A 15,827-nucleotide genomic window follows, 5' to 3' on the forward strand; every position below is an offset into this window, starting at 1 on the left:
CCTCATTTCCAAGCCCTGCCAACGCCCATGGCCCCCCCACATGCCCCTGGACCCTGGCATCGCCCATCCCCCCCCCACATGCCCCTGCCATCACCCATCCCCCCCACATGCCCCTGGACCCTGCCATCACCCATCCCCCCCCACATGCCCCTGGACCCTGCCATCGCCCCTGGACCCTGCCTTCGCCCATCCCCCACAAGCCCCTGCCATCGCCCATCCCCCCCACATGCCCCTGGACCCTGCCATCACCCATCCGGCCCCCCCCACATGACCCTGGACCCTGCCATCACCCATCCGCCCCACATGACCCTGGACCCTGCCATCACCCATCCCGCCCACATGACCCTGCCATCACCCATCCCCCCACATGACCCTGGAATCGCCCATGCCCCCCCCCACATGACCCTGCCATCGCCCATCCGCCCCCCCCACATGCCCCTGGACCCTGCCATCACCCATCCCCCCCACATGCCCCTGGACACTGCCATCGCCCCTGGACCCTGCCTTCGCCCATCCCCCACATGCCCCTGCCATCACCCATCCCCCCCACATGACCCTGGACCCTGCCATCACCCATCCCCTCCACATGACCCTGGACCCTGCCATCACCCATCCGCCCCACATGACCCTGGACCCTGCCATCACCCATCCCCCCCACATGACCCTGGACCCTGCCATCACCCATCCCCCCCACAATCCCCTGGACCCTGCCATCGCCCATCCCCCCCACATGCCCCTGGACCCTGCCATCGCCCCTGGACCCTGCCATCGCCCATCCCCCACATGCCCCTGCCATCGCCCATCCCCCCCACATGACCCTGGACCCTGCCATCACCCATCCCCCCCACATGCCCCTGGACCCTGCCATCGCCCCTGGACCCTGCCTTCGCCCATCCCCCACAAGCCCCTGCCATCGCCCATCCCCCCCACATGCCCCTGGACCCTGCCATCACCCATCCCCCCCACATGACCCTGGACCCTGCCATCACCCATCCCCCCCACATGACCCTGGACCCTGCCATCACCCATCCCCCCCACATGCCCCTGGACCCTGCCATCGCCCCTGGACCCTGCCTTCGCCCATCCCCCACAAGCCCCTGCCATCGCCCATCCCCCCCACATGCCCCTGGACCCTGCCATCACCCATCCCCCCCACATGACCCTGGACCCTGCCATCACCCATCCCCCCCACATGACCCTGGACCCTGCCATCACCCATCCGCCCCACATGACCCTGGACCCTGCCATCACCCATCCCCCCCACATGACCCTGGACCCTGCCATCACCCATCCCCCCACATGACCCTGGACCCTGCCATCGCCCATGCCCCCCCCCACATGACCCTGCCATCGCCCATCCGCCCCCCCCACATGCCCCTGGACCCTGCCATCACCCATCCCCCCCCACATGCCCCTGGACACTGCCATCGCCCCTGGACCCTGCCTTCGCCCATCCCCCCCCACATGACCCTGGACCCTGCCATCACCCATCCCCTCCACATGACCCTGGACCCTGCCATCACCCATCCCCCCCACATGACCCTGGACCCTGCCATCACACATCCCCCCCACAATCCCCTGGACCCTGCCATCGCCCACCCCCCCCCACATGCCCCTGGACCCTGCCATCGCCCATCCCCCCCACATGACCCTGGACCCTGCCATCACCCATCCCCCCCCACATGACCCTGGACCCTGCCATCACCCATCCCCCCCACATGACCCTGGACCCTGCCATCACCCATCCCCCCCACATGACCCTGCCATCACCCATCCCCCCACATGCCCCTGGACCCTGCCATCACCCATCCCCCCCACATGCCCCTGGACCCTGCCATCACCCATCCCCCCACATGCCCCTGCCATCGCCCATCCCCCCACATGCCCCTGGACCCTGCCATCACCCACCCACCCCACATGCCCCTGGACCCTGCCATCACCCACCCCCCCCCACATGACCCTGGACCCTGCCTTCGCCCATCCCCCCCCACATGCCCCTGCCATCGCCCATCCCCCCCACATGCCCCTGGACCCTGCCATCACCCATCCCCCCCACATGACCCTGGACCCTGCCATCACCCATCCGCCCCACATGACCCTGGACCCTGCCATCACCCATCCCCCCCACATGACCCTGCCATCACCCATCCCCCCCCACGTGACCCTAGACCCTGCCATCACCCATCCCCCCCACATGACCCTGGACCCTGCCATCACCCACCCCCCCACATGCCCCTGCCATCGCCCCTGGACCCTGCCTTCGCCCATCCCCACATGCCCCTGCCATCGCCCATCCCCCCCCACATGCCCCTGGACCCTGCCATCGCCCATCCCCCCCACATGCCCCTGGGCCCTGCCATCGCCCACCACCCCCCCACATGCCCCTGGACCCTGCCATCGCCCACCCCCCCACATGCCCCTGGGCCCTGCCATTGCCCCTGGACCCTGCCTTCGCCCATCCCCCACATGCCCCTGCCATCGCCCATCCCCCCCACGACCCTGCCATCACCCATCCCCCCCACATGACCCTGCCATCACCCATCCCCCCACATCACCCATCCCCCCCACATGACCCTGCCATCACCCATCCCCCCCCACATGACCCTGCCATCGCCCATCCCCCCCCCCCCCCCACATGCCCCTGGACCCTGCCATCACCCATCCCCCCCCCACATGCCCCTGGACCCTGCCATCACCCATCCCCCCCCCACATGCCCCTGGACCCTGCCATCACCCATCCCCCCCACATGACCCTGGACCCTGCCATCACCCATCCCCTCCACATGACCCTGGACCCTGCCATCACCCATCCGCCCCACATGACCCTGGACCCTGCCATCACCCATCCGCCCCACATGACCCTGGACCCTGCCATCACCCATCCCCCCCACATGACCCTGGACCCTGCCATCACCCATCCCCCCCCACAATCCCCTGGACCCTGCCATCGCCCATCCCCCCCACATGCCCCTGGACCCTGCCATCGCCCCTGGACCCTGCCATCGCCCATCCCCCACATGCCCCTGCCATCGCCCATCCCCCCCACATGACCCTGGACCCTGCCATCACCCATCCCCCCCACATGCCCCTGGACCCTGCCATCGCCCCTGGACCCTGCCTTCGCCCATCCCCCACAAGCCCCTGCCATCGCCCACCCCCCCCACATGCCCCTGGACCCTGCCATCACCCATCCGGCCCCCCCCCACATGACCCTGGACCCTGCCATCACCCATCCCCCCCACATGACCCTGGACCCTGCCATCACCCATCCGCCCCACATGACCCTGCCATCACCCATCCCCCCCACATGACCCTGCCATCGCCCATCCGCCCCCCCCCCACATGACCCTGCCATCACCCATCCCCCCCCACATGACCCTGCCATCGCCCATCCGCCCCCCCCCACATGCCCCTGGACCCTGCCATCACCCATCCCCCCCCCACATGCCCCTGGACACTGCCATCGCCCCTGGACCCTGCCTTCGCCCATCCCCCCCCACATGCCCCTGGACCCTGCCATCACCCATCCCCCCCCACATGCCCCTGGACCCTGCCATCACCCATCCCCCCCACATGACCCTGGACCCTGCCATCACCCATCCCCCCCACATGACCCTGGACCCTGCCATCACCCACCCCCCCCCACATGCCCCTGGACCCTGCCATCACCCACCCCCCCCACATGCCCCTGGACCCTGCCATCAGCCATCCCCCCCCACATGACCCTGGACCCTGCCATCACCCATCCCCTCCACATGACCCTGGACCCTGCCATCACCCATCCGCCCCACATGACCCTGGACCCTGCCATCACCCATCCGCCCCACATGACCCTGGACCCTGCCATCACCCATCCCCCCCACAATCCCCTGGACCCTGCCATCGCCCACCCCCCCCACATGCCCCTGGACCCTGCCATCGCCCCTGGACCCTGCCATCGCCCATCCCCCACATGCCCCTGCCATCGCCCATCCCCCCCACATGACCCTGGACCCTGCCATCACCCATCCCCCCCACATGCCCCTGGACCCTGCCATCGCCCCTGGACCCTGCCTTCGCCCATCCCCCACAAGCCCCTGCCTTCGCCCATCCCCCCCACATGCCCCTGGACCCTGCCATCACCCATCCGGCCCCCCCCCACATGACCCTGGACCCTGCCATCACCCATCCCCCCCACATGACCCTGGACCCTGCCATCACCCATCCCCCCCACATGACCCTGGACCCTGCCATCACCCGTCCCCCCCACATGACCCTGGACCCTGCCATCGCCCATGCCCCCCCCCCACATGACCCTGCCATCGCCCATCCGCCCCCCCCACATGCCCCTGGACCCTGCCATCACCCATCCCCCCCCACATGCCCCTGGACACTGCCATCGCCCCTGGACCCTGCCTTCGCCCATCCCCCACATGCCCCTGCCATCACCCATCCCCCCCACATGACCCTGGACCCTGCCATCACCCATCCCCTCCACATGACCCTGGACCCTGCCATCACCCATCCGCCCCACATGACCCTGCCATCACCCATCCGCCCCACATGACCCTGGGCCCTGCCATCGCCCACCACCCCCCCACATGCCCCTGGACCCTGCCATCGCCCACCCCCCCACATGCCCCTGGGCCCTGCCATTGCCCCTGGACCCTGCCTTCGCCCATCCCCCACATGCCCCTGCCATCGCCCATCCCCCCCACGACCCTGCCATCACCCATCCCCCCCACATGACCCTGCCATCACCCATCCCCCCACATCACCCATCCCCCCCACATGACCCTGCCATCACCCATCCCCCCCCACATGACCCTGCCATCGCCCATCCCCCCCCCCCCCCCCACATGCCCCTGGACCCTGCCATCACCCATCCCCCCCCCACATGCCCCTGGACCCTGCCATCACCCATCCCCCCCCCACATGCCCCTGGACCCTGCCATCACCCATCCCCCCCACATGACCCTGGACCCTGCCATCACCCATCCCCTCCACATGACCCTGGACCCTGCCATCACCCATCCGCCCCACATGACCCTGGACCCTGCCATCACCCATCCGCCCCACATGACCCTGGACCCTGCCATCACCCATCCCCCCCACATGACCCTGGACCCTGCCATCACCCATCCCCCCCCACAATCCCCTGGACCCTGCCATCGCCCATCCCCCCCACATGCCCCTGGACCCTGCCATCGCCCCTGGACCCTGCCATCGCCCATCCCCCACATGCCCCTGCCATCGCCCATCCCCCCCACATGACCCTGGACCCTGCCATCACCCATCCCCCCCACATGCCCCTGGACCCTGCCATCGCCCCTGGACCCTGCCTTCGCCCATCCCCCACAAGCCCCTGCCATCGCCCACCCCCCCCCACATGCCCCTGGACCCTGCCATCACCCATCCGGCCCCCCCCCACATGACCCTGGACCCTGCCATCACCCATCCCCCCCACATGACCCTGGACCCTGCCATCACCCATCCGCCCCACATGACCCTGCCATCACCCATCCCCCCCACATGACCCTGCCATCGCCCATCCGCCCCCCCCCCACATGACCCTGCCATCACCCATCCCCCCCCCACATGACCCTGCCATCGCCCATCCGCCCCCCCCCACATGCCCCTGGACCCTGCCATCACCCATCCCCCCCCCACATGCCCCTGGACACTGCCATCGCCCCTGGACCCTGCCTTCGCCCATCCCCCCCCACATGCCCCTGGACCCTGCCATCACCCATCCCCCCCCACATGCCCCTGGACCCTGCCATCACCCATCCCCCCCACATGACCCTGGACCCTGCCATCACCCATCCCCCCCACATGACCCTGGACCCTGCCATCACCCACCCCCCCCCACATGCCCCTGGACCCTGCCATCACCCACCCCCCCCACATGCCCCTGGACCCTGCCATCAGCCATCCCCCCCCACATGACCCTGGACCCTGCCATCACCCATCCCCTCCACATGACCCTGGACCCTGCCATCACCCATCCGCCCCACATGACCCTGGACCCTGCCATCACCCATCCGCCCCACATGACCCTGGACCCTGCCATCACCCATCCCCCCCACAATCCCCTGGACCCTGCCATCGCCCACCCCCCCCACATGCCCCTGGACCCTGCCATCGCCCCTGGACCCTGCCATCGCCCATCCCCCACATGCCCCTGCCATCGCCCATCCCCCCCACATGACCCTGGACCCTGCCATCACCCATCCCCCCCACATGCCCCTGGACCCTGCCATCGCCCCTGGACCCTGCCTTCGCCCATCCCCCACAAGCCCCTGCCTTCGCCCATCCCCCCCACATGCCCCTGGACCCTGCCATCACCCATCCGGCCCCCCCCCACATGACCCTGGACCCTGCCATCACCCATCCCCCCCACATGACCCTGGACCCTGCCATCACCCATCCCCCCCACATGACCCTGGACCCTGCCATCACCCGTCCCCCCCACATGACCCTGGACCCTGCCATCGCCCATGCCCCCCCCCCACATGACCCTGCCATCGCCCATCCGCCCCCCCCACATGCCCCTGGACCCTGCCATCACCCATCCCCCCCCACATGCCCCTGGACACTGCCATCGCCCCTGGACCCTGCCTTCGCCCATCCCCCACATGCCCCTGCCATCACCCATCCCCCCCACATGACCCTGGACCCTGCCATCACCCATCCCCTCCACATGACCCTGGACCCTGCCATCACCCATCCGCCCCACATGACCCTGCCATCACCCATCCGCCCCACATGACCCTGGACCCTGCCATCACCCATCCCCCCCACATGACCCTGCCATCGCCCACCCCCCCCCCACAATCCCCTGGACCCTGCCATCGCCCACCCCCCCCCCCACATGACCCTGGACCCTGCCATCACCCATCCCCCCCCACATGACCCTGCCATCAACCATCCCCCCACATGCCCCTGGACCCTGCCATCACCCATCCCCCCCACATGCCCCTGGACCCTGCCATCACCCATCCCCCCACATGCCCCTGCCATCGCCCATCCCCCCACATGCCCCTGCCATCGCCCATCCCCCCCACATGCCCCTGGACCCTGCCATCACCCATCCCCCCCCACATGACCCTGGACCCTGCCATCACCCATCCGCCCCACATGACCCTGGACCCTGCCATCACCCATCCCCCCCACATGACCCTGCCATCACCCATCCCCCCCACGTGACCCTGGACCCTGCCATCACCCATCCCCCCCACATGACCCTGGACCCTGCCATCACCCACCCCCCCACATGCCCCTGCCATCGCCCCTGGACCCTGCCTTCGCCCATCCCCCACATGCCCCTGCCATCGCCCATCCCCCCCACATGCCCCTGGACCCTGCCATCACCCATCCCCCCCACATGCCCCTGGGCCCTGCCATCGCCCATGCCCCTGCCATCACCCATCCGCCCCACATGCCCCTGCCATCACCCATCCGCCCCACATGCCCCTGGACCCTGCCATCGTCCATCCCCCCCCCCCACATGCCCCTGGACCCTGCCATCACCCACCCCCCCACATGACCCTGCCATCACCCATCCCCCCACATGACCCTGCCATCACCCATCCCCCCCACATGACCCTGAACCCTGCCATCACCCATCCCCCCCACATGACCCTGGACCCTGCCATCACCCATCCCCCCCACATGACCCTGGACCCTGCCATCACCCACCCCCCCCCCCACATGACCCTGCCATCACCCATCCCCCCCACATGACCCTGCCATCACCCATCCCCCCCACATGACCCTGCCATCACCCACCCCACCCCCACATGACCCTGGACCCTGCCATCACCCATCCCCCCCACATGACCCTGGACCCTGCCATCACCCATCCCCCCACCCACATGCCCCTGGACCCTGCCATCGCCCATCCCCCCCACATGACCCTGGACCCTGCCATCACCCATCCCCCCACCCACATGCCCCTGGACCCTGCCATCACCCATCCCCCCCACATGACCCTGGACCCTGCCATCACCCATCCCCCCCACATGACCCTGGACCCTGCCATCACCCATCCGCCCCACATGACCCTGGACCCTGCCATCACCCATCCCGCCCCACATGACCCTGCCATCACCCATCCCCCCACATGCCCCTGGACCCTGCCATCACCCATCCGCCCCACATGCCCCTGAACCCTGTCATCACCCATCCGCCCCACATGCCCCTGAACCCTGCCATCACCCATCCGCCCCACATGCCCCTGGACCCTGCCATCACCCCCCCCCCCACATGCCCCTGGACCCTGCCATCACCCATCCCCCCCACATGCCCCTGGACCCTGCCATCACCCATCCGCCCCACATGCCCCTGGACCCTGCCATCACCCATCCGCCCCACAACCCTGCCGTCACCCATCCCCCCCACATGACCCTGCCATCACCCATCCCCCCACATCACCCATCCCCCCCACATGACCCTGCCATCACCCATCCCCCCCCACATGACCCTGCCATCGCCCATCCCCCCCCCCCCCCACATGCCCCTGGACCCTGCCATCACCCATCCCCCCCCCACATGCCCCTGGACCCTGCCATCACCCATCCCCCCCCCACATGCCCCTGGACCCTGCCATCACCCATCCCCCCCACATGACCCTGGACCCTGCCATCACCCATCCCCTCCACATGACCCTGGACCCTGCCATCACCCATCCGCCCCACATGACCCTGGACCCTGCCATCACCCATCCGCCCCACATGACCCTGGACCCTGCCATCACCCATCCCCCCCACATGACCCTGGACCCTGCCATCACCCATCCCCCCCCACAATCCCCTGGACCCTGCCATCGCCCATCCCCCCCACATGCCCCTGGACCCTGCCATCGCCCCTGGACCCTGCCATCGCCCATCCCCCACATGCCCCTGCCATCGCCCATCCCCCCCACATGACCCTGGACCCTGCCATCACCCATCCCCCCCACATGCCCCTGGACCCTGCCATCGCCCCTGGACCCTGCCTTCGCCCATCCCCCACAAGCCCCTGCCATCGCCCACCCCCCCCACATGCCCCTGGACCCTGCCATCACCCATCCGGCCCCCCCCCACATGACCCTGGACCCTGCCATCACCCATCCCCCCCACATGACCCTGGACCCTGCCATCACCCATCCGCCCCACATGACCCTGCCATCACCCATCCCCCCCACATGACCCTGCCATCGCCCATCCGCCCCCCCCCCACATGACCCTGCCATCACCCATCCCCCCCCCACATGACCCTGCCATCGCCCATCCGCCCCCCCCCACATGCCCCTGGACCCTGCCATCACCCATCCCCCCCCCACATGCCCCTGGACACTGCCATCGCCCCTGGACCCTGCCTTCGCCCATCCCCCCCCACATGCCCCTGGACCCTGCCATCACCCATCCCCCCCCACATGCCCCTGGACCCTGCCATCACCCATCCCCCCCACATGACCCTGGACCCTGCCATCACCCATCCCCCCCACATGACCCTGGACCCTGCCATCACCCACCCCCCCCCACATGCCCCTGGACCCTGCCATCACCCACCCCCCCCACATGCCCCTGGACCCTGCCATCAGCCATCCCCCCCCACATGACCCTGGACCCTGCCATCACCCATCCCCTCCACATGACCCTGGACCCTGCCATCACCCATCCGCCCCACATGACCCTGGACCCTGCCATCACCCATCCGCCCCACATGACCCTGGACCCTGCCATCACCCATCCCCCCCACAATCCCCTGGACCCTGCCATCGCCCACCCCCCCCACATGCCCCTGGACCCTGCCATCGCCCCTGGACCCTGCCATCGCCCATCCCCCACATGCCCCTGCCATCGCCCATCCCCCCCACATGACCCTGGACCCTGCCATCACCCATCCCCCCCACATGCCCCTGGACCCTGCCATCGCCCCTGGACCCTGCCTTCGCCCATCCCCCACAAGCCCCTGCCTTCGCCCATCCCCCCCACATGCCCCTGGACCCTGCCATCACCCATCCGGCCCCCCCCCACATGACCCTGGACCCTGCCATCACCCATCCCCCCCACATGACCCTGGACCCTGCCATCACCCATCCCCCCCACATGACCCTGGACCCTGCCATCACCCGTCCCCCCCACATGACCCTGGACCCTGCCATCGCCCATGCCCCCCCCCCCACATGACCCTGCCATCGCCCATCCGCCCCCCCCACATGCCCCTGGACCCTGCCATCACCCATCCCCCCCCACATGCCCCTGGACACTGCCATCGCCCCTGGACCCTGCCTTCGCCCATCCCCCACATGCCCCTGCCATCACCCATCCCCCCCACATGACCCTGGACCCTGCCATCACCCATCCCCTCCACATGACCCTGGACCCTGCCATCACCCATCCGCCCCACATGACCCTGCCATCACCCATCCGCCCCACATGACCCTGGACCCTGCCATCACCCATCCCCCCCACATGACCCTGCCATCGCCCACCCCCCCCCACAATCCCCTGGACCCTGCCATCGCCCACCCCCCCCCCACATGACCCTGGACCCTGCCATCACCCATCCCCCCCCACATGACCCTGCCATCAACCATCCCCCCACATGCCCCTGGACCCTGCCATCACCCATCCCCCCCACATGCCCCTGGACCCTGCCATCACCCATCCCCCCACATGCCCCTGCCATCGCCCATCCCCCCACATGCCCCTGCCATCGCCCATCCCCCCCACATGCCCCTGGACCCTGCCATCACCCATCCCCCCCCACATGACCCTGGACCCTGCCATCACCCATCCGCCCCACATGACCCTGGACCCTGCCATCACCCATCCCCCCCACATGACCCTGCCATCACCCATCCCCCCCACGTGACCCTGGACCCTGCCATCACCCATCCCCCCCACATGACCCTGGACCCTGCCATCACCCACCCCCCCACATGCCCCTGCCATCGCCCCTGGACCCTGCCTTCGCCCATCCCCCACATGCCCCTGCCATCGCCCATCCCCCCCACATGCCCCTGGACCCTGCCATCACCCATCCCCCCCACATGCCCCTGGGCCCTGCCATCGCCCATGCCCCTGCCATCACCCATCCGCCCCACATGCCCCTGCCATCACCCATCCGCCCCACATGCCCCTGGACCCTGCCATCGTCCATCCCCCCCCCCCACATGCCCCTGGACCCTGCCATCACCCACCCCCCCACATGACCCTGCCATCACCCATCCCCCCACATGACCCTGCCATCACCCATCCCCCCCACATGACCCTGAACCCTGCCATCACCCATCCCCCCCACATGACCCTGGACCCTGCCATCACCCATCCCCCCCACATGACCCTGGACCCTGCCATCACCCACCCCCCCCCCACATGACCCTGCCATCACCCATCCCCCCCACATGACCCTGCCATCACCCATCCCCCCCACATGACCCTGCCATCACCCACCCCCCCCCACATGACCCTGGACCCTGCCATCGCCCATCCCCCCCACATGACCCTGGACCCTGCCATCACCCATCCCCCCACCCACATGCCCCTGGACCCTGCCATCGCCCATCCCCCCCACATGACCCTGGACCCTGCCATCACCCATCCCCCCACCCACATGCCCCTGGACCCTGCCATCACCCATCCCCCCCACATGACCCTGGACCCTGCCATCACCCATCCCCCCCACATGACCCTGGACCCTGCCATCACCCATCCGCCCCACATGACCCTGGACCCTGCCATCACCCATCCCGCCCCACATGACCCTGCCATCACCCATCCCCCCACATGCCCCTGGACCCTGCCATCACCCATCCGCCCCACATGCCCCTGAACCCTGCCATCACCCATCCGCCCCACATGCCCCTGAACCCTGCCATCACCCATCCGCCCCACATGCCCCTGGACCCTGCCATCACCCCCCCCCCCACATGCCCCTGGACCCTGCCATCACCCATCCCCCCCACATGCCCCTGGACCCTGCCATCACCCATCCGCCCCACATGCCCCTGGACCCTGCCATCACCCATCCGCCCCACATGCCCCTGGACCCTGCCATCACCCATCCGCCCCACATGCCCCTGGACCCTGCCATCACCCATCCGCCCCACATGCCCCTGGACCCTGCCATCACCCATCCCCCCCCCACATGCCCCTGGACCCTGCCATCACCCATCCCCCCCCCCACATGCCCCTGGACCCTGCCATCACCCATCCCCCCCCCCACATGCCCCTGGACCCTGCCATCACCCATCCCCCCCCCACATGCCCCTGGACCCTGCCATCACCCATCCGCCCCTGGACCCTGCCATCACCCATCCGCCCCACATGCCCCTGGACCCTGCCATCACCCATCCGCCCCACATGCCCCTGGACCCTGCCATCACCCATCCGCCCCACATGCCCCTGGACCCTGCCATCACCCATCCGCCCCACATGCCCCTGGACCCTGCCATCACCCATCCGCCCCACATGCCCCTGGACCCTGCCATCACCCACCCCCCACATGACCCTGCCATCACCCATCCCCCCCACATGACCCTGGACCCTGCCATCACCCACCCACCCCCCCCCCACATGCCCCTGGACCCTGCCATCGCCCCTGGACCTTGCCATCGCCCCTGGACCCTGCCTTCGCCCATCCCCCACATGCCCCTGCCATCACCCATCCCCCCCCACATGCCCCTGGACCCTGTCATCGCCCATCCCCCCCACATGACCCTGAACCCTGCCATCACCCATCCCCCCACCCACATGCCCCTGAACCCTGCCATCACCCATCCCCCCACCCACATGCCCCTGGACCCTGCCATCACCCATCCCCCCCACATGACCCTGGACCCTGCCATCACCCATCCGCCCCACATGACCCTGGACCCTGCCATCACCCATCCCGCCCCACATGACCCTGCCATCACCCATCCCGCCCCACATGACCCTGCCATCACCCATCCCCCCCACATGCCCCTGAACCCTGCCATCACCCATCCGCCCCACATGCCCCTGAACCCTGCCATCACCCATCCGCCCCACATGCCCCTGGACCCTGCCATCACCCCCCCCCCCCACATGACCCTGCCATCATCCATCCCCCCCACATGCCCCTGGACCCTGCCATCACCCATCCCCCCCCACATGCCCCTGGACCCTGCCATCACCCATCCCCCCCACATGCCCCTGGACCCTGCCATCACCCATCCGCCCCACATGCCCCTGGACCCTGCCATCACCCATCCGCCCCACATGCCCCTGGACCCTGCCATCACCCATCCGCCCCACATGCCCCTGGACCCTGCCATCACCCACCCCCCCCACATGCCCCTGGACCCTGCCATCACCCATCCCCCCCCCCACATGCCCCTGGACCCTGCCATCACCCATCCCCCCCCCCACATGCCCCTGGACCCTGCCATCACCCATCCCCCCCCCCCCACATGCCCCTGGACCCTGCCATCACCCATCCGCCCCTGGACCCTGCCATCACCCATCCGCCCCACATGCCCCTGGACCCTGCCATCACCCATCCGCCCCACATGCCCCTGGACCCTGCCATCACCCATCCGCCCCACATGCCCCTGGACCCTGCCATCACCCATCCGCCCCACATGCCCCTGGACCCTGCCATCACCCATCCGCCCCACATGCCCCTGGACCCTGCCATCACCCATCCGCCCCACATGCCCCTGGACCCTGCCATCACCCACCCCCCACATGACCCTGCCATCACCCATCCCCCCCACATGACCCTGGACCCTGCCATCACCCACCCACCCCCCCCCCCACATGCCCCTGGACCCTGCCATCGCCCCTGGACCCTGCCATTGCCCATCCCCCACATGCCCCTGCCATCACCCATCCCCCCCCACATGCCCCTGGACCCTGTCATCGCCCATCCCCCCCACATGACCCTGAACCCTGCCATCACCCATCCCCCACATGCCCCTGCCATCACCCATCCCCCCCACATGCCCCTGGACCCTGCCATCACCCATCCCCCCCCACATGCCCCTGTCATCACCCACCCCCCCCCCCACATGCCCCTGGACCCTGCCATCACCCCCCCCCCATGACCCTGGACCCTGCCATCACCCACCCCCCACATGCCTCCTCCCCAGAACCACCCTGCTCGGCCCACGCTCCCCTCGTCCGCCCAGAGCCCGCCGCCTCTTCAGGGGGACACGCCGGGCCAGCCCTCCCTTACCGCGGCAGGTTCACCTTCTTCAGCCATGTCCGGCCGCCCTCGTGGACGCAGGGGCAGCTGGGTAATGGTGCAGCGCACGCCTCCTAGCCCAGGCGGCGGCGAGGGGGCAGCTGCTCGCACAGTGCACCCCCGGCTTCCTGCACAGGCAGGCGCGCGGCTCCCCGCTCCGGGCCGCGCGCTGGGGCGAGAACCGGCCCACTCGGCGGCGGCACAGCTCCTTTCTCCCGACCCAGGCCCCGCGCGGCCGCTAGGGGGAGGGACTACTTCCTGTCCACTTCCGGGATGCTGCCTCTCCTAACCCGGAACTAGAAAACCTGGAATGTGCGACTTCCTCTGCACATCTAGAGCGCGCTAGGGGCTCAGCCGGAAGCGCGCAACGGAGGGCGGCCATTTTAAGAGTCCCAGGTACCCAGCCCCGGGGAAGAGGGGGAGCAGGGGGCCCCACCGCCGCCCCGGGGAAGAGGGGGAGCAGGGGGCCCCACCGCCGGAGAAAGGGCCCATGTCCTGTGCGGGTTAATATCCCCTGTGCTCAGGATGGAGATCTCGGAAACTGCCCGGGGCCGGGCGTCGCTTCCTCCCTGCTCTCAACCTCTCAATGCCCCTTCCCTTGAGCCCGTCTTGCTCTGGGTCCGGCGCGCGGGTCGCTCCCGGTGTGCACACACGTGTGGGGGCGGCTCCGGTCAGTGGCCACAGGAGCGAGCGGGCGGGCAGGCGAGGGGTGCCCCAGAACACAGGGGGCCAGGATTCGGGAGATCCGAGCAGCGTTGCCAGCGCGCGAGGAAACAATCAGCTGCACGACCTCCCGAAAAACACGCAGCACCCCCTGCAAATAAGCAGCAAAAACAAGCGCGCGCCTAAAACGCCGTGGATAGGCCTCAAAACTAAGAAACCAACACAATAGCATACACAGAGAGGACACAAAAACAAGCTGCCTCCCCTGCAAAGAAGCAGAAAAAACAAGCACATGCCTAAAACCAAGAAACCCAACACAGCATACACAGAGAGGACACAAACAACCCAAAAACAAGCTGCCTCCCCTGCAAATAAGCAGCTAAAACAAGCGCGCGCCTAAAACGCCATGGATAGGCCTCAAAACTAAGAAACCCAACATAATACCATACACAGAGAGGACACAAAAACAAGCTGCCTCCCCTGCAAATAAGCAGCAAAAACAAGCTGCCTCCCCTGCAAATAAGCAGAAAAAACAAGCGCTCACCTAAAACGCCGTGGATAGGCCTCAAAAACAAGAAACCAAACACAATAGCATACCCAGAGGACACAAAAACAAGCTGCCTTCCCTGCAAATAAGCAGAACAAACAAGCGCGCGCCTAAAACGCCATGGATAGGCCTCAAAACTAAGAAACCCAACATAATACCATACACAGAGAGGACACAAAAACAAGCTGCCTCCCCTGCAAATAAGCAGCAAAAACAAGTGCGCGCCTAAAACGCCACAGATAGGCCTCAAAACCAAGAGACAAAACACAGCATACCCATAGAGGACACAAAAACAAGCTGCCTCCCCTGCAAATAAGCAGAAAAAACAAGCGCGCGCCTAAAACGCCGTGGATAGGCCTCAAAACCAAGAAACCAACACAATAGCATACACAGAGAGGACACAAAAACAAGCTGCCTCCCCTGCAAATAAGCAGAAAAA

General features: G+C 68.1%; 1 protein-coding gene across 2 annotated transcripts in view; it reads right to left on the minus strand.

Annotated features, from left to right (window-relative positions):
- The window catches only part of LOC138517003 (gastrula zinc finger protein XlCGF57.1-like), a 132,759-nt gene extending 117,790 nt beyond the window's left edge, over positions 1 to 14,969 (minus strand). The window contains exon 1 of one of the 2 annotated variants that reach the window (XM_069632505.1): positions 14,184 to 14,969. Coding sequence is in view for 1 of the 2 variants with exons in the window: in XM_069632504.1 (XP_069488605.1) it covers positions 14,170 to 14,196 (27 nt within the window). In the remaining variant the exon portion in view is untranslated. Of the gene's footprint in view, positions 1 to 14,169 lie in introns of both variants that reach the window. The other variant, XM_069632504.1, reaches the window with a different exon arrangement.
- Between the last annotated feature and the right edge of the window lie 858 nt (positions 14,970 to 15,827).

The sequence above is a fragment of the Ambystoma mexicanum genome, chromosome 6q (genome assembly GCF_040938575.1).
Source record: "Ambystoma mexicanum isolate Mex_15411 chromosome 6q, UKY_AmexF1_1, whole genome shotgun sequence".
Taxonomy (NCBI): domain Eukaryota; kingdom Metazoa; phylum Chordata; class Amphibia; order Caudata; family Ambystomatidae; genus Ambystoma; species Ambystoma mexicanum.